Below are 18,817 nucleotides of genomic sequence, written 5' to 3'. Positions count from 1 at the left end.
GAAAATGCTACTGTTTAGAACCTCGTGCATCATTGTTCAAGATTTCTTTCAAAAGGATACTCAGAGAGGCAGTTATACATCGTTTTGACAAAGGTTTGTACTGGACAGAGAATGTCTTCCTCAGGGGATCAAAAAGTAACTAGGGAGAAACTATGAAATTATTCCCTTATCAAAGGACAAGGTGTTTGAGAGAAACTACTGGAAAACAGTTGAACAGAGTGGATTAAACTGCAGAATAAACTGATGACAGCTTCTAAATGAGTTTAGCAATCTAGTAGCTCAATGAATAATTTCAGAGGCTAGTGGTGTGGCCTATGACATGCTATGGGTGAATGGGTCCCATTGATCAGTGGCTATGATCAGGGCAGCAGTGCATAGTGGTTAAGGAGCAGGAGTCGTGACCAAAAGGTTGCTGGTTCAATTCCCCGTTGGGGCACTGCTGTTGCACCCGTGTGCAAGGTACTTAACCCCAAATTGCCTCAGTAAATATCCAGCTGTATAAATGGATAACATTGTAGCTGATGTAAGTCGCTCTGGGTAAGAGCATCTGCTGAATGCCAATAATATAATGTAATGGCTATGAGAAAGAAGTATGGCTCTATATATCCAGGCCTGGGCTTCTTTCCAATAGGCTGTTTTCAAGATGTTAACTAAAGTAGGGTGAATGCTCTCCATAATAACTGATTGGTAGTTCGCGGCTGCACAGAAGCTGCAGTTGTTTAGACAAATAAAATACATGAAATGTTACAGAAAAGCTACAAAAGTTACATTTAGATGTATAAATGTGTACAGTTTACATAAATCGTATAAACCCAACAGACCTTTCAGAAAAATCTGGTTGTGTAAACTCAGCGAGAGATGATGATATAAATTCATTCCAATCATTTAAAAAGTAAACAATACAAAAAGTACATTTCAATGTGACTGCTGTAACAGGTTGCTGCATTTTGTTACATTATAATCAAAATAACCAAGTAATTACCTTACATTTGGAAGTATTTGGATCCAAAAAAATGCTCCAAAACAGGGACAGGCTTTCTCAGTACAACCACAGTCACGGAAGGATTACCCAGAATGCATTGCACACAGAAAACACTGAAACATATTTGTCACTTAAAAACTGGTGACTATAGGCTGCACCTTACGTGTGGGTCAGTGGTGGAGTCAACCACCACACTGCTAGATTCAATACATTTAGTGCATCAAATCACAGACAAGATGGCACAATGATTAAACACAATTGGTAGTGCTGTGTCAAGAAAAATGCACTGCAACATTCCAAAACCCCAAACTGCAAAACAAAACAACACCATCAGATAAGATATATAAAAATATTTATTTTCAGTTATGAGTCGGACATGGAGGTAAAGGTAGGTAAAAGAGGAAAAGAGAATGCAAGAAAATGAGAGCAATGGTGAATCAGAAATTTTCATAGACAGATTCAAATATTTCTTCTTCCTTTTGGGCGTTTTGAGTCTAAAAAGAAGAGAGAGGGGAGAAGGGGATCAGTTGTTTGTTGTTGACTGTACAGTCGACAGAACAGTGACACACATGCGTGCAAGTGCGTGTGTGTGTCTGCATACACCTCCTCCCATGTGAGTCTCTCTGTTTGTCTCTTTTACGGCATTACATGCATGCAATAAATAGCACAAAACAAACAGGACATGAATGTTCTTTTAGTTTGAAATACCTTATTTAATAAAAGTATTTAATATACTTTCGATTAAGGTATGCAAGAAGTGAACTAACCTCATCTGTGACATTCTGTTTTGTCTGCCTTCGGTCCATTTCATTATTTTGAGCTGCTGGGTCCAATACATTATAAATTGAAGTTGTGCCATGTTCAAGAGCCTGGTAGAGAAATGCAGATAATATTAGACTTACATTTGTTTAGCGGATGCTCTTATCCTGAGTGACTTACATAACATCATAGCATAACATATGTTACACAACATGCATAACAAGTTGTATATGTGATCCATTTGTATAGCTAGACATTTAATGAGGCAATTCGGGCCAAGAACCTTGACAAGGGTACAAAAGCATTAGGAATCAAGTGGGCAGTGAGTGCTGGCCCTTATCACTACACCACATTGCTGCCACTTGTTCTTCGCCAAGGTTGAAAAATAATATGCATAATAAATGTCAATATCTACAAAAAATGGAAGATTTGTTTGACAGTGGTTGTGGTATACAGAGTAGTGACAGACATTAATTTGGGTACATTGTTTGCCCAAGGAATCAGCACAGGTACAGAGATCACTGTGGCAAGAAAAGCAGTGAATAACCAAGAGAGATTGAGAGAGGCTTACTGAGTAAACTGATCCACCGGTAACAGCTTCATCTCTAATTTCACCTTCCCCTTCTCCCCTGTCTCTCCCCTCTCCATTATTCTCCTGCCTCGGAATCCTCTGATCCTAAAAAAACAACAATGCTGAATTAAGTTGTTACAGTTAACTGTAATTACTCTTGTGTAAATAACTGAAAAATGGAAAGTATCAGTTTTTTGTTGCAGATGTCACACAAAACGATTTATTATATAACTATGACCCCAATAACACATTTATATTAATAAACAATATTAATAATGATAGTGTCAATATCAAATACTGTTAGATATCTAGCGTTACTGTAGGGTTTCACTTTGCAGGAAAAGGCACCCTCTGTTTTTTTCCTCAATTCCTCACCCTGTAGCCTTTACAAAGAAGAGCAGATCCAATGACACTGAAGAGGGTGAGTCCCACAGTCAGCATAATCACGACGAGGGTCCCACTATGAGAATAAGAGGGTGGTTCTTTGTACCCCTCATCTAAAAGAGATTAAAACATTAAATACAGTTTGACAAGACTGCACTGCAGAGAGAACACATTGCAAGAGAACTGCATTAGACAATTACTGCAGAGAGAACTGATGCGATCTTTGTTTGCAGACTTTACAAGCTGCTAAAGTAAAGTCCCGCCTGTGACATGAGAGTATTACCCTGCACTTTCCTTTTGCGCAACAACAATGTCACAAGTGTAAATCTATTGTGTCACAAGACTGAGCTATCTTCCCCTCTTTCTTCCGCTTCTCTACTGCCATCTTGTAATTCAAATGTCTTCTAAACATTGAGTGCCTGTCCCATTCCACTTCCATTCCAATCAAAACCAAAACTGACCAAGTACAATGTGATCATGTGGTGTGATGGTGGGCTTTGTATCCTAAATGTTGCAGGATCAGTTCCTACATAGTTAACATCCAATGCCTTATTATCCAGATTCTAGTCCTACATTCTGAGAGTGTGTGCCAATTGCTGTCAAAACTGCCAGTTAAAACAGAAAGGTCCTGATCCAATTCAGCATTTTGTTAATAATATTATTAATACTTTTTTCTAAACAACCTTAATCACTTGAGATTTACTGGGAAATATCATGGATTTATGGGGTGGGGGTGGGGGTGGGGGTGGGGGTGCCGGTCCAAGGAACGAATTTGGAAAGCTTGACCAATCATTTGTTGACACTTCACAAATTACTCATCCTCACTCTTCAGTCACTTCATCACCCTATGAACTGCCTCATCATTTGTCATTAATCCCTTCCCCGAGCTTCTTTTCCTTTCCTCTTTTTTCCTCTGCCCCCTCATTGCTCTTTCCGTGTCCTCACCTCTCACCAGGACGACCCAGTACACTACTGCATTCTTGTACCTGCAGTTGTATTCTCCAGAATTTGAACTGTTGTGGGCAACAAATTCCAATCCCATAGGAAAGAGTTTTGCAGATGTAGTTGTTGAAATATTACTTTTATGTATCTCTCTACCGCTCTTTGAATTGCGGCAGACAAAATGATCTGAGCTTTGGTTCACTTGCACAGTCACATTAAAATTAAGAATGAATTTATCTCCAGGCAAAGCCACTCTGATTGCATCCTCAAGAGAGATTGTAGTTTGGGCTGTGAGAGATAAAAAGATAAAATAAAGCATTACTCTAGCACACCATACTGACATCCAAGACTTGGAACACACAGCAAAACAAGATAATATCTTTAAACTATGCTGTACTCACATATTATCAGGGCAAACGAGTATAGTGGATAACGCCAAGTAGACAAAATGCAATACAACAGAAATGTGAGACTGCATCACTGATCTAAACATAATGAATGAAATCAAATAAATAATGATGAACAAGTTATAATTAAAACACAACAAACATGTAATGCCATCAAATAAGGGTACAATTCCATAACAAAAATGAATTCTTGTATGAAATAAATCTTACCTTTACTCAGAAGTCCAAAACACATCAGAGCAAACAACAAAGCCAATAGAGTTTCCATTATGCTTAAAAGAAAAAGGTTTCACAGCAACAAAGTAAAACTCTTCTACTCCTATACAAAACTGAGGAACCACCTGTCACCACATATCATGGACTGTATGTATCCTGTCACTATGTGAAATATATATATATTTGTGATGTTACGTACAGATGTGTAAATAATGAGCTTGTCTGTCTTTCAAAATGTATAACAGTGAACACGTCTCAAGATATCTGAAAAAGTCATCTATTCTCAAGTACACCCTAGGAGTGTTCCTGTTTTTAAACAATTTACTTCCTCAAAGTGTGCGCACTGAACGTGTTGTGAAAAATAAAGAAACCATAGCCCGGGAGCCTCACCAAAAACATATTGACATAGGAAGTACATAGAAACAAGAACAGACATATTCACATAGATAGATAAGATACATAATGTTACCAAATTAGGAAAGACAGCTGAAGACAATAAAACTGTTCAGAAGTAAAGACCATTGGTCACATGCATTTTTTCGATAATTTTTATAATTCATATACATAATTACAAGTAGTTCCAATACAACAGTTTGTCACTTTTCTTTTTTTTTTACCCAAATAAAAAACAATAGAAATAATATCTATAGTAATACAGACCAGCTTACTTTCCAGCTTATAATGATGCTTCTGTAAGATGGACACATTTGCCTCTATTCAGGAGATTTGTCTCCTTGTCTACCAAACCCCTTTCACTGCACAAAAAATAGGGACATTTGATTCTTTTTTGTTATTAGATCATTTACTCTTTTTGGATGGTGCACCGATTGGGTCAGTAAAGTTCTTAGCACATATGTGGATATATTTCCTTCAAAAAGCTTCTGTCATTTTTTCTATGGTGAAAATCGGACCATTTGATTCAGTGATGTTTTTCCGTATGCATGAAGCGCTTGTATACAACCTGCTCTGTAAAAACCCTGGAATGAAAAATAAGACCACTTTTCAAAGGACCAAACATGGACACACACACTCACCCTCATGCACGCACACATGCATGCTTATTTCCAAGGCAACAAGCCTTCATTTTGCATGGCAATATTATCTCAGTGCTAACTCAAACTATTGAATTTCAATGTTTAAAAAAAAAAAACAAAAAAGCAAAAACAAAAAAAACATTTATTACGTTTTTTTTAAAGAAGTCCTCAGTTTCATAGTTTAATAGTGAATTTTAAACTCAGATGGCCCCATTCAGAATTAAGCAGAAAATACTGACAGCATTAAAAATGAACAATCATAATAACCAATAACCAAACAATAATGATGATGATAGTAACAGAATACACTGCCCTTCTTCCACTCTCTGCTCCAGTCCTTCCCCTCCATGTTTACATTCTTTTAGTGTTCTCTCCCATACTTGTTCCCAGTTCTCCTCTCTCATATCATTGTTTTAGGATTAAAAAAATAATAACCATATGACAAAAAGTGAAACAGTTCATTTGTTTTCTTTTTTTCCCCACAAATTCAAAGCTTTTGAAACGGAGAAAGTTATTCTTGCTCTCAGTGTGTGGGTCTGTCTTCACTTTTTTTGCTCTTTCAGTTCAGTTCACTTCCTTTTCTCCTGCGTTCATTGTGTGTATCTTCCTTTTTTTAAAAGATGACAGAATATTCATTTTAGTTTTTTTTTTTTTTGCATTATTACAAAGTATTTTGTTTCCTTTTCTTCAGAAAATTCCTTATCTTAATCCATTCTGTCCTTCGTTCTCATGCTGCATTCATCCACTGTCTTCCATTTTTCATCCCGCTAACCTGCATTGTTTTGGCAAACCAATGAATGTATTCAATTAATTTTCAAACTCACATTCAAATCTTATATTCAACTACAGCTCCTTAAGTAAGCTTACACCCAAATCAGTTCCCTACATAGGTAGTCACACAAATACATAAAGGAAGTAATACAGGAACTATTACATAGTACTACATTTTGTGAGACAGTACTTTGCCAGCGCTTGTCATAGTACTCACCAGTCCAACCTCTTCAGTGTTGCAGCCCATTTCTCTCATCCTCTCTCTGATAGCTCCTGATACACTGACTTCACTGGTCTATTGTTCAGAGAGAACTGGCGAATATGTAGGGGATGGGAAGAGATGTTAACAAAGTCAAACAACTTAGTCAAAGAATACTGAACAACAGGGCGTTAGTGGTTAGGCAGGGGGGTGGTTTTCATCTCTGCGGTCAATACCATTAGGTGTCCCGATTTAATTATTAATCTGTCTGTTTCTGAGGGCTGATGGCAATGTATTCCACTTCACACACCAGTAAAGGACTTTCAAAAGAAAATAACATTTTACTAATACAACTTGGCATCTATACATTCTTAAATCTTAGTTAAAACTGTTGTGAAATGACAAAAGTCATTAGGAGGCTAAACCTTTAAAAAGATCATTTTCTGTGATTCCATAACTATAACTGTTTCACAGATACATAATAATTAATTTTATCATTACCTTTTCCTCTAAATGAATAAATAAAAAACCTACATTATACAGTAGGTTGCTGAATGTTTTCAAAACTGCACCATACCAATTCTGTGAGTGTTTGGTCTGAGACCCCGCAGAGAGCTATGCATGTGCCATATTCCTGTGTGGTGATGCCCATTCAAAAAGCAACTGCACAGCACAACACTCTGATGGAGGGTGGTGTTGCCTTTGTTAACATATAGACTTTCAGTTTGATCCAAATTTTTTTTCACTGGTTTGAGAACATACATTTACATTGCCAAAGCAAAATTAAGCATTTAGCTAAGCAGGGAGCAAGCAGCTGACTCATTGAGCACTCTGCTGCCTCCTCCCCATTTAAAACAATGACTAACAAAGGCCTTGGTCAGAGCACGTTGTGTGAATTGTGTCCAGTTCCAGGTATCACAACATTATGTGAACATATGTAATGAGAGGGGCAACAAAACTTGTTCCAGGTATATATATATATATATATATATATATATATATATATATATATATATATATATATATATATATTAAAACATGTTAAGGAGAAAGACTTAAGATCTCAGCAAAAGGAGGCTCTATAATGGAGTAATAAAGTGGATTTTTAAGCTCTGCTCTGTCAACAAAATGTGACAGGCATGGGTGGAAATTAGTTAGGTACATTTCACACTGATGCTAAGAAGTTCTTTCACACAGAAAATTATGAATACATGGAGCAGTACAAAGTGGAATTGTTTACAGAGTGTAGTGGAAGCAAAGACACTTGTGTTCAAGTGTTCAAGACCTATCCTGACACAGTGCTCAAGACACCGTAGACACTACAGGCAAAATTGCAGGCCTAGAAGGGCTGAGTGGCCTGTCCTCAATAAAAAATTCATGCTCACATGTCAGAGTAGATGAGGCAGAAGGAGTAAAAGGGTCACACATCAACAAAGATGAGAAAGATAAAAGTGACACAGCTGAATGTGTGATTTTTTTTTTAACTTGACTTATCTGATATGGTGGAGCACAGAATATTCCTTCTTTAAAATGTAAGATTGTCTTAAATTCACTGCAGTCACGCATTTGTGCCAATATGGTTACACCAGTTCAGCACATTTGAGAAGTGCCCTTTCTGAGCAGTACAGTCACAATGAAACAGGACTGAGGATGGATTGCCTGAATAGTTAGGAATAGTCACTCAATTACAGCTAACTCTGTCCTCACCTTGTGCTTCGGACACCGCAGTGAGAAGTTGTCTTGATTCAGATTGCACCCTGCAGGGGAACAGAGGGCAGGAAAGAAAAGAAACAGATCTATTAAAAGTAGATACACTTCCACATTTCTTCAACATAACGAAGCATAAGACAGACATATATGTATAGGTACAGAACAACTTGGGAAAAAATTAGTAATTATGAACAGTTGTATGCACAACCCTGACCTGCCTCCATGGCACACAAATAGTGATATCTCAATGTGCAGCCTTTGCTGTAGCAGCCAAGGGTTGAACCCATCATCTTGCAATGAGAGCAGCACTAGAAGAGACATAGGACATTTAAGAAAGCGTCCCCACTCCGAGTTTACATAACAATCCAAATCCTTGAGAGAAAATGACAGCACATGTAGATGAAGTACATGAGAATGAGATGGTATTTGCTCTTCAGACAAAAGGAGATTGAGCCACTATTCTACAACATAATAAATGCACAACACATGGACACAATCACAAAGTGTATTTACAGGTTAATTACCACTAAAGTTAGATACGTAACTCTAAAGGATTAAAGCTATGTAAACGTAAGTAAGATAGTGAAAATTTAAAAAAAAAACACCATATTTATAAAAGTACAAAATATATTTAGCATATGCAGCATACATAAAATATTACACATTTGTATTAAATGAAAATATGACAGAAAATACATTTGAAAGCAACTCACTGTATCTCTGGCACCATCTAGTGCCTCCTGTAGACCATAGAGCCTCCCATTGACCAGAAACACACCACTGGCCCAGACGATACATGCCTCATGTACCCACAGCTCCTCTGGGTCTAGGGGCACCTGAGGAAGCAGGGACAATGGTGCTGATGGGTCAGAAGGGTCCTGGTTAGGAAGTGACGACGGTGGAGGAGGCTGAAAGGGTAGTAAGGCTTTATTGTTGATGGGTCCCATTTTTGGTAAATCCTCACTGGATCTGTGTCGCCTTTTGAATCGTGGGTGGGAGGTTAGTTTTCTATGTTGGGACCTTTTTTGAGCATCCTCTGTCTGTTGCTGGGTCTGCAGCTGATGTGAGAGTTCATCTAGTTGTTCTTCTTGGTTCAATACGCCACTTGTAGTTGTCAGTTCTTGTGTCAATTCCCAATCTTCCCTTCCTTTATCTTTGTCCCTGTAGCTGCCAAAATGAATAGGAGTATCCACTCCACCCATTAGTGATGTTGTGTCTGTTGTTGTAACAGCAGACGGCTCTGTAACCTGATATTCTGAAGAATTAGCATCTGTGGCAAATGTACAGGTTTGGACCTCTATAGGCAACATCTCCTGTTTAGTTGACTCAGCCACAGCTGCTTCTGAACATAATCTTCTCATGCCTACACTGGTGGTTCCCAGGCTCTGTCTAATCACTGGGTTGTTCTTGGGAAGCCTTGTAGCATATTCAGGAGGATAGTATGGTCCATAGAGGTCCCCAAGATCTTTGTAGTTAGCCCATTTTTTGCACAAGCAGCATAGAAGATGACCAAAAGCGCTGATCTCAGTCACCACAGATCCTGAAATAACATATCCTGATGAAGGAAGAGCCTTCCCTGTTGGGCTGGACTGAATAAGGGAAGTGTCTACCTTTTCTGAATGTCTTTTCTCTTTCACCTTCTCCCTTTCTTCATCTTTTCTGGCCAGTTGAGAAGTTAGTGTTGAGTTTAAAGGTGTAATGGACCCTCCCCCCTCTTCCTTCCCTGTCCATCTTCCTCCCCTCTCTTCTCCACTTTCCCCTTTCTTCCTCTCATCTACAGCATTCACAATGGTGCACACATTGCCAATCTCCTCCATCTTACTCTCTACATGAATGTATGGAACAAAAACTGACTTTCTGAGAGAGGGCAAAACACCACTATTACTGACATTTCCTCCACTTTCTGTCCTAGCTTGCAACTTTGCCTTATCAAACACTCCAGCTCCTCTTGTCCTCTGTCTTTGACTGCATTCCATTCCATCTCCCTCGATCACACCTTCTTTCTTTCTTCTTCTCTGCCTGCGAGGTTTCACTTCCACCTCTGGCTGTGTCTCTTCACTATCTACATCTGCTTTTTCTGTCTGAGATACAGTAGCAGGAGCAACAGAAGCAGCTGTCTTATTGTCTTCAGGATAATTTGCAATTATAGCTGTTGTAGTACTAGTACTTTGCACTTCTGTTTGAGGTGTAGCAGCTGAAGCAGGTGTAGGTATTTGGGTGACAGGGGAAGCATTAACGGGCAAAGACTGGGACTGTGCTTGTGCACGCTTTTGCTTATTTACACTGCCAACTGGTCGTCCTTTTTTTTTCCCTGATGGAAAATAGCCTTTAGGCACTACATTCTCTAAGGGTTTGGGTTCTGTAAACTGTGACAAACTCATCATTGATGTGGTCCCCACAGATGTGTGTTGCTGATGATGTGGGAGATGGCTGTGTGAGGGAATGGGTAAAAGGCAGTGGCTTGGATTCTGGTTATGATAAGGTGACTTGGTCCCAAGATAATCCCTCCCAGAATAACCATCCACTCCCCCACTCTCTTGAAGTTTTTGTCTCAGAAGGGTAGCTGCTGAGTGTTCTCCTCTTCGAGTCTCTAGCTGCTGATAAGTTGTAGTGAAACGCTGAATATCTGACAAAGCAGAAGATGATGGAGGGGGAGATGCTTGTACAGGGCAAGGTAATGGAGGGGGTGGAGGTAATGGACCTAGAAGTGTAAAATCAGGTGGAATCCTTAAATCATCATTTCCGCTCTCTCCTGTATAGTCTGGTTCTGTCTTTAGAGATCCGGACAGCTTAATCCCAAAGTCTAATGCCGGCTCCAGCACCCCAACAGCAGCATTACTTCCTTTTCCTGTCATGTCACATTTGACAATCTGTGTATCCTGGTGAGGGTCATATGGATAGGCACTCGGAAGCAGAGGCCCACTCTCATCAACCCCCCTGTAGGACATGATTTCTTCAAAGGACATACCTTCGCTTTCATAGGAAAGGCAACTCCCTCTTCCAGCTTCAATTTTTGAGAACTTTCTAATACAGGAGTTCTGCTCCTCAATGTCAAGAATGCACGTCATTTCTGTGTGAGACACGCTAGACAGATGATTTGATGATGGATTGGTATTACCATCATTATTACTTGTTTTTTTAACATTGGGTGTAATTTTCTGTACTATTGCCTCCAGCTTGAGACCCCGTCCCTTTCTTGGTGGTAAAACTTTTGTTTTGCCCATGCAAGATGAAGGAAACACAGGTGAAGCATTTCGAATAGGTGTTGTGTTTGTATTTGAGCTAACGGATTTGAAGTGGGGTGTGCCTGGTCTGAATGTATCACCATCCACATGCTGTCTGACATCAGAGTTAGTTAAGAGGGAAGTATACATACTAGAAGCACCTTTTTGCTGCTGCTGTCTGTGATCTATATCCTGGTGCTGCCTTTTGGCAGGAATTGGAGAGATGAAGGAACGGACTCTCCTTCTTGTAATTAATGGGTTTGTGTCCCCTAAGCCACCTATTTTGGCTTTGCCTTGAGCTACTGCATTCACATTACTGCCACTACTGCTGCTACTTGAATCAGTATGCTTCACAGAAATTGGTGTGGATGTTGGGTGGAATGCTCTGACATTCTCTTCTGTCACCACTCCAGAAGGGTTCGATTGTAGATGTTTTGACCTATCTGGCAGGCCTGGAGGCAAGGAAACTGACCCAGTGGGAACAACAGGGGCAGTGTGCTGGTTTCTTTGGGAAGCATCTGCCTGAATTATCTTGTCATTCTCTCTTCCAGATAATGATGAATCCCACAATTTTACCACATTATAGTATCTATCCTGATGAGGAGGTAAGTGTTGCTGATTAGCTTGTACACTAGCATTAGATCTAATTCCTGAAGAGGTTTGATTTTGGCTTGAATCACGGGACATTACCATATCTAGAGAGGAGGACTGGATATTATTTTTTTGAGCTGTCCAATCAAATCTGTCATCATGGCTATCTGATGGTTGGAGGGATAGGGGGTTGGGATAACCTTTCAATTTATTAGCATGTTGTGGGTTTTGTGGGTGAGAGGATAAATGCTGATAATGGGAAAGCTGGTGAGAATGCTGAGGACTCATTTTTATAGTACCCTCCCCTGTATTGCCCATACTAAAACTACTTACACCAGCAGAATGGTTACTTGACTCATCTAAGCCTTGAAAGTAGGATTGAAACCTTGATGGTGATGGTGAAGACAGCGGCATAGGGTTTAATGTGTGTTGTTGAGAGGATTGTTGGGAATTGCGAGGGGTGACATTTGCTGAATTAATAATCCCTTTAACTACACTAGGCATGTTGTGAGGGTCACTGTTCATGTCCAATGGGTGAGAAGTGGGTTGGGTAGTTCTGTTTTGATGCTGAATAGAAATTTCCTTAGTTGGGGGATGACTAAAAGGAGGGTTTTCAACCTCCTTAGTTCTGTGCAGTGCTTCATCCTTCAATATTTTCCTATTCACTTTCTCTTCTTCCTTACAGCTTTCTTGTTTTAACACCGAAGAAGCAGAAAGTGATTGCTGAATAACAGAAGCTCCGGAAGAACCAGGTTGTGGTAGAGTATCTCCTTTGTCTCTATTTCTCTCTCTTTCAGGTGTATGCAGACGAGATGGTGAAAAATCACAAATGACTGAGCGGCGCTCCAAGGACGACAGAGATGGCAAGGGTGATGATGGTGTTTGAGGTCGAGTTTGTCCCACAGATACTTCATTCCCTGCTGTTGACTCGACTTCTTTTAGCAGCAACTGCTGCACAGCAGAGGTGGGGGTAAGCTGATTTGAGGAGTGTTTCCCAGTTGGTACAGAGTAATCATCTAAGTTTATGTGCCTTGAAAGGGGATGTTGAGAAAGTTCTGAGGACTTGGTAGTGGAACGACTTAGGGATGTCAACATCTTGTTCTTGTCCAAAGAACCCCAATGTATACCTTTTGGTTCAACTCCACCAGAACACCAAGAATGAAGAGCATCCTGGCCCATGCCAACTTCACCTTCATGCCTCTGACCCAAAGTGTAGAGCTTTCCAGGAACAGCTGTTTCACTGGGGCTGCAATAGTCCATACCCATCCCCGTTTGAGGGGTATAGGCATGTGGTTTCATACTTTCAGTTATAGTGCTAGAATGCCTTGAATGAAGGTGTTGATAAGGCATATTTTGAAACTGATGAGAAGTATTGCGGGGTGGCAACTGTTGAGCTGTGTTTTCAGTATGCCTATAACGCTTGTCTATGTGGTAACCTTGTAAGACTTCTTGCAGAAGACTTGGATATTGTTGTTGGTGAGCATGACTGTCAAGTCCCCTTTCTGTTTCTAAACCACTAATGCTTCTCCTGTCCTGCCCTTCACCTCCTACTGCCCCTATCCTTTTTTGGAGTCCAGCATTCTGTTGTTGAAGTTGCTGGTAACCTTGGTAATCAAAATTGGATGACCTATCTTCACTTGACCCTATCCCACTGTTTTTTAAATTCCTCCCACTACTATGTAGTGATTCAGAGAATCCATATGGGGACCTTTGGTTCCTAGGCTGAGACTGGTGAGATGAGACCCTAAACACAGGCTTAGAGTGAACTTTTAGTCCATGCACAGAAGCATTAGCAGACAAAGTTCTTTCACCTTCTCCATTTTGACCAGTAGCATTTCTGAAGGAATTGTATGAGTGAGTGTCCTCCTTTGGGTAATAACTATGATTTCCCATATTGAGACTTTGTAGGGGTGCGGTCTGGGGGGTTTGTGGTTGGTCTGTTGTAGATTCTGGCTGGGTTACCTCAGAACGGGCAGAGACAATTACTCCTACTCCTGTACTATGGGTTTCTTCAGAAGTCAGGTTTTTATTTTTGTCATCAGAACTCCTTGCCATTTCCTGTTTTCCCTCTGTTTCATCCTTCTGTTTATTGGAGATCTGAGAGTATCTCTCTCCTTCCATCTCCTCTTGACTGCTAAGCACTTCTCTATCATGGTTATCCCCTCTTTTGGTATCACTTTTGAATTTTACCACTGCATCTTTACTATCCTCTGCCTCTGTTTTCATTGTATCAATCCTTTCGTTCCTTTCCTTCTCCCTATGAAGATGTCTAGTACTAAAAGATTCTTCACAGCAATTAGAGTGAGATGAAGAGATGAGGATCTGGGAGGCACTGGGTGACTTAGGAATAGTAAAGGATGTTGGAGAAGGGCACAGAGGGGGTTGGACTTTATTGATCTCATCAGATTTAATGAGAGAAGAAGTAGAAGATGGAGATACAGAAACATGAGTTTTATAATCACCCACTTCTGTTTGTGAAACACAAGGAGAGCTTGAAGTTTTGCTGTGTCTTTTGGATGCTTCCATTTCCACATGAGATGGTGAACCCTGACCATCTTGTTCATTTTGTGATTTGGCAGGGATGAAAGCCTGGGCCACTTGAATCTGAGATGCTGGACAACCACCTGTTGCTTCAGATCCCCTGTTAGTTCCACTTAACTGCCTCATTACCCCATCTTCACCTTTCAAAATGTGCTCTTCACTTTCACTTCTGCCCCTCTTTGGCATCTCCATCACATGGGAAGATTCCTCATCTGTTCCACCTTCAGAATTGGTACCACTGCTGTCCATTGTTCTACCATCTTCACTCCTTGTAGTTGAAACATTGCCTCTATTCCTTTGCTGACTGGTTAGTGAGGAATAAAGTGATTGCTGTATCTGCTGTCCACTATCTTTGCCTCTGTTGTTTGAGAGAAGAGAGTCAGAGAGCAGCATTTGTTGCACAGTATTAGGTAGATTAGCCACTTGTGAAGTCAAAGCATTGAGACTGTTGGTCCCAGGGTCCAGGATTTGTTTCTCATGTGGAGAAGATGTGTAGTGGGAGGAAGATATGTACTGTTCATTTCTCATTCCTTTGAATCCCACTCCCTTACGGGAATGTGTACTACCTGGACTTGCACTCAGGCCAGCTGTGTTTCCATGGCCACTGCTACTCCCACAACTACTGCTGCTGCTGTTAGAGTTAGGCGTTGGACTCAACTGAGGCATTGTCTGTAACAGCCTGTTGTGGTTGTGGCTGTTTCTGGGGTTTGGGAGTGGATATGATGGCTGGTGTGCAGGGGGCGCCGTGGAGTTGCCTGGTCCCTCAGAAATGCCCATAAGTGGTGACGGAGATGAGCTACAGCTGGGTGACTGGACTAAGGAGGCAGCTGGAGATGGATTAGAAATTGGGCTGAAGTTTTGTTGGAACTGGGGTTGTTGACTTTGAGTGTGCATGGGGGATTTGGTTATTTCATGAGAACAGGGATGTGCTGGGGGAACTGCAGAAGTGGAAGACTTTGTGGATGAGATGGAGGATGGGGGGTGTGCAGGGTAAGGCTGCCCTGTCTGGTGTACTGTATTAGAAGGGTACATTTTGTGAGAAGTGTCAAAGTTTGGTCCTAAATTATGATGGTGGTTGCGATGCTGAGTGGAGAGGTTGGAATTATATGGATAATCTGAATTAGGGTAACTCTGCCCTACACCTTCAAACTGATTGTGGTTCAGATTGGTTGAATTTGTTATGGAACTTGGATTAGAGTTGGCACTAGCTGTGTTATTCATTTTACACTTTCCACCATTTCCTCCACTATAGTATCTTTGTTTGGGGGAATTATACACCCCTGCGGACCCTGTGGATGCATTTGCTTGAGCATAGTGGGGGAACTGAGGCAGCTGTCTATGTCCAGATAAGGGATAATCTCTACGCTGCTGCTCCTGGCGTATAACTTGATGGGAAGAGTAATTCTGGGTTTGTTGGCGTCGCAATATTTGAGCTCCTGATGCTGTTTGGACTGAGGGGTTATGACCCAAGCTGTAGTGATGGGAGGGGGAAAAGGCTCCAGCCCCACTGCTGCTACTGAGACTGGATTCAGTCGTAACACTGTAGTCAACCTGATATTGAGACATACCAGAAGCAGTACCCGAACTAGCTCTGGCAGATCGGTACTGCTGAGGCACAAGTCCATCCAAATTTTGAAACCCCATGCCTGCTCCATACACTAAGCTCAGATTTCCTCTTCTATGTCCGTCTTTGTTACCCATCAAAAAATAATAATCCATCGTTTCTTTACGGTAAGGGTTGTTACTGTTATTATTACTGCCATGTTTAGCGTTACCCTGTAATACATCCCCACCTCCACCACCTCTACTTCTAGCCCCATAACCCCGCATGAGGGCTGCCTGGCTGGTATGGAGGGGAACTGCAGGGTGTGGGTGTTGGTTTTCTGTAGGAGGATTTCGCTGCTGCACACCAGCATATTCTTCCTGCATTTGTGGGGAGCTCTGGAGTTCCGAAGGATGTAGCTGGTAAGAGGAATTCTTCCCACTTCCACCTACCACACTGGAAAACCCACGATGGGGAGTGGGAGAAGCCGAGCTGTCACGAAAATTCTGCATTTTTTTTCCTTCTCAAAATTCAAAAATTGAAAAACAAAAAGAAAGGGATAACACTGTTTCAGCTCCTGCAGTTTAATAATAACAAGAAGTCTGTAAGCTGCAGCCAGAACTGCATTAATTGGTATCTCGGGGTCATACACATGAAGAGCCGGAGTCCATTACTGTTTCAGGTAGGTGGAGTAGGTGGAGTTATTGCAGCTGCAGCACCCACTTGAACTTCCTTGTTGCAGAAGTGAAAGCAATGTGTTGGATGTCTACTCCTAACTTAGTAAAAAATGGAAACAAAGAGGCTGCAGTTATAGCAGCTGAAGAAACTGTTACAATCATGAACACAGAAGAGGCAAATGTTCCAAATGTCACAATGCTGCTTTAGTACTGTAAGAGCTCTCAAAATCACAGCTAAAACTGAGGCAACAGCACTGAAGCAACAGGAGAAAATCCAAGCCCAGCAGCAGTGGCTGCAATAAAGCCTAGGTACAAACAGTATTCTTCTAAACTGTCATGAAAGTCAGCATTGCTGCAGTAGATGACTTTCATCATGACAGTCAATGCAGCTAATTAAACCTATTTTCCAATGTTGCAGCAATTTTTTTTAAGATCTGAGGAAAAACACATGAAACAGAACATTCAGTTTTGATTAGGCAGACTTAGCAGCTGTACTCTGTGCACTGTACAGTACAGTTTATACTTCATATCAAGAAGAAGCTTCGTTTTGATCCAGGGCAATAAAGTCTAGTTGAAAGTCTTAAAATCATGACATTCTTGTTGATGAGAGAAAAAAAAAATCTAAATCCATGAAGTGCTATAGTGGTCTTCTCACTTGCCCATCACTTTTTTCAAACAAATCTTTTTCAATACTGGCTTTGTACATGTAAATTTACATTTTTCAGCTGGATGTCCCATCACACACAAAAAGTAGCCTTGGTCCTTTGTCTCTTGGTCTATATTCTTGTGATTACCTTATTATACGTGGTCACTGTTTTGCTCTGTATGTTTAATCTTTGAGTTTCCTTCACTCCTGTACACTTCTGTTTTGAATCTTCGTATGCATCCTTTATGATTTGTCCTTTATATCTTTTGCTTTTCAAGTATGGCATCCATTAACATATACTGCTCATTTCATCTGTCTTCCTTCTTCTGCACCAGTCAGTTCACATTTTTCCACACTAGCAAACTTTTCATTGATTTTCAATATCTGAAATGTAAAACAAGAAATATAAATGTGATTATGAATACAATAATTCCACACTCTAAAAAACCCCAAGTTATATAGGTTGTGGCAAACCTAAATATTTATTTTATTTCATGCATGAATGTATATTTATCCCTAGTGTTGATACGTTGAATATACAATACAATATACAATATTCAACATATCAACACGTTTTTTTATCGCTGATAAAAAACAGAAGTAACATTACTATAAATTAAAACAGATGATAAAAGGATTTATAATAGTGATAACCATCAACATGCATTCAATGCTCAGCCTCATTCATTTCAGAGTAGACTAATGAAATGAAATCGAGTTAATGTAATATTCTCATTTTCACTGCAAAAGACACTCTTCAGCAACTGTATTTTGCTGTAAAATATTAATGAAAGTATTATTACTTTACTGTTATCAATGCTGTAAGCTGCAGCAAGATGGAGCTATGCTTTGATTTACAGATGTGGTTGGTGTATTCTGATGTTAAAGCCTAAGCTGCTGATGGCCAGTGCATACAATAAATTCTGCTCTGCTTGCAAAGGCCTGCACCAAACTGTTTCTAGCTGCCAGGTTCATGCAGTTGGAGGGGTGTTACCTACATGAACATGTAAACTGTGTCAGACAAAGTGACGACAGCTTCAACTTTCAGCTACAAGGAGATGTACACATAGGACAAATCAGACCATCAATCCATCCTAGCTAGCTGGCTACCTTTCAAGCGTTGAAAGTTTAAAGAATCATTTTCGTGCTCCCTGCCAGCTTCATGCATTCGTTCACAGATTAGCTGTACATTAGCTGATTTGTTGCTATCGTTAGTAGCAATGGCCAGAAATCAAAATGTATGGGCTAAATAAACGCAGACATCTGTTCAATAAGGTTGAAATCAAGTACAGCTCCGTTTAACCTTCTCTCCTCTTTTGAGACGCTCTCATTTTTTTCTGCTGGTCAAGCACAGCAGGTAGAAGGGCCAGACTGCCTTATTAATGTTGCACATGTATGGGTATCAGTGATTGAGTTTGAAGGACAAATCCATAAAATAAGCCTCTACAGTGCATTTTCACTTGTCATTGTGATTAGAAGGAGTTTAACAACTCTGTTTAACCTAGACTATTCCAAAAATACTCTTACCTTGGGGTCAAACACACAAACAAAAAACAATCCACCCCAACGAACCCAATAAATAATCCACCCAAACCACATTAAGAATACAATACCTCTGCC

The 18,817-nt window shown here is 40.4% G+C and overlaps 2 protein-coding genes across 2 annotated transcripts; both read right to left on the bottom strand.

Annotated features, from left to right (window-relative positions):
• Nucleotides 1-1,357: 1,357 nt before the first annotated feature.
• si:ch211-243a20.4 lies at nucleotides 1,358-4,316 on the bottom strand. Its single transcript, XM_036551309.1, has 6 exons — nucleotides 4,256-4,316; nucleotides 3,642-3,926; nucleotides 2,688-2,809; nucleotides 2,313-2,417; nucleotides 1,750-1,851; nucleotides 1,358-1,476 (listed from the first exon to the last, which is right to left on the bottom strand). Exons 1-6 carry the CDS (start codon nucleotides 4,311-4,313, stop codon nucleotides 1,420-1,422), a joined length of 729 nt encoding a protein of 242 aa, XP_036407202.1. The 5' UTR covers nucleotides 4,314-4,316; the 3' UTR covers nucleotides 1,358-1,419.
• A 1,151-nt stretch (nucleotides 4,317-5,467) lies between these two features.
• LOC118780601 (transcription factor 20-like) lies at nucleotides 5,468-16,839 on the bottom strand. The gene is made up of 5 exons (XM_036533191.1): nucleotides 8,689-16,839; nucleotides 8,190-8,283; nucleotides 7,973-8,022; nucleotides 6,284-6,378; nucleotides 5,468-6,067 (listed from the first exon to the last, which is right to left on the bottom strand). The coding sequence occupies exons 1-4, from the start codon at nucleotides 16,384-16,386 to the stop codon at nucleotides 6,319-6,321; spliced, it is 7,902 nt and encodes a 2,633-aa protein (XP_036389084.1). The 5' UTR covers nucleotides 16,387-16,839; the 3' UTR covers nucleotides 5,468-6,067; nucleotides 6,284-6,318.
• Between the last annotated feature and the right edge of the window lie 1,978 nt (nucleotides 16,840-18,817).

Source organism: Megalops cyprinoides, chromosome 1, assembly GCF_013368585.1.
Source record: "Megalops cyprinoides isolate fMegCyp1 chromosome 1, fMegCyp1.pri, whole genome shotgun sequence".
Lineage (NCBI taxonomy): Eukaryota > Metazoa > Chordata > Actinopteri > Elopiformes > Megalopidae > Megalops > Megalops cyprinoides.
The sequence above is the reverse complement of the archived record's forward strand: the minus strand, read 5'-3'. Positions and strand labels throughout refer to the sequence as shown.

Bases quoted from the DNA above. Each gene is read 5' to 3' on its own strand.
- si:ch211-243a20.4 (XM_036551309.1), bottom strand. From the start codon at position 4,313: ATGGAAACTCTATTGGCTTTGTTGTTTGCTCTGATGTGTTTTGGACTT. The intron at 3,927-4,255 runs GTAAGATTTATT...TATCTCTCACAG, and splicing joins TTTTGGACTTCTGAGTAAAG to CCCAAACTACAATCTCTCTT. The intron at 1,477-1,749 runs GTTAGTTCACTT...TCTTCTTTTTAG, and splicing joins AACAGAATGTCACAGATGAG to ACTCAAAACGCCCAAAAGGA.
- LOC118780601 (XM_036533191.1), bottom strand. From the start codon at position 16,386: ATGCAGAATTTTCGTGACAGCTCGGCTTCTCCCACTCCCCATCGTGGG. The intron at 8,023-8,189 runs GTCAGGGTTGTG...GTTCCCCTGCAG, and splicing joins TTTGTGTGCCATGGAGGCAG to GGTGCAATCTGAATCAAGAC. The intron at 6,379-7,972 runs GTGAGGACAGAG...CATATTCGCCAG, and splicing joins TGCGGTGTCCGAAGCACAAG to TTCTCTCTGAACAATAGACC.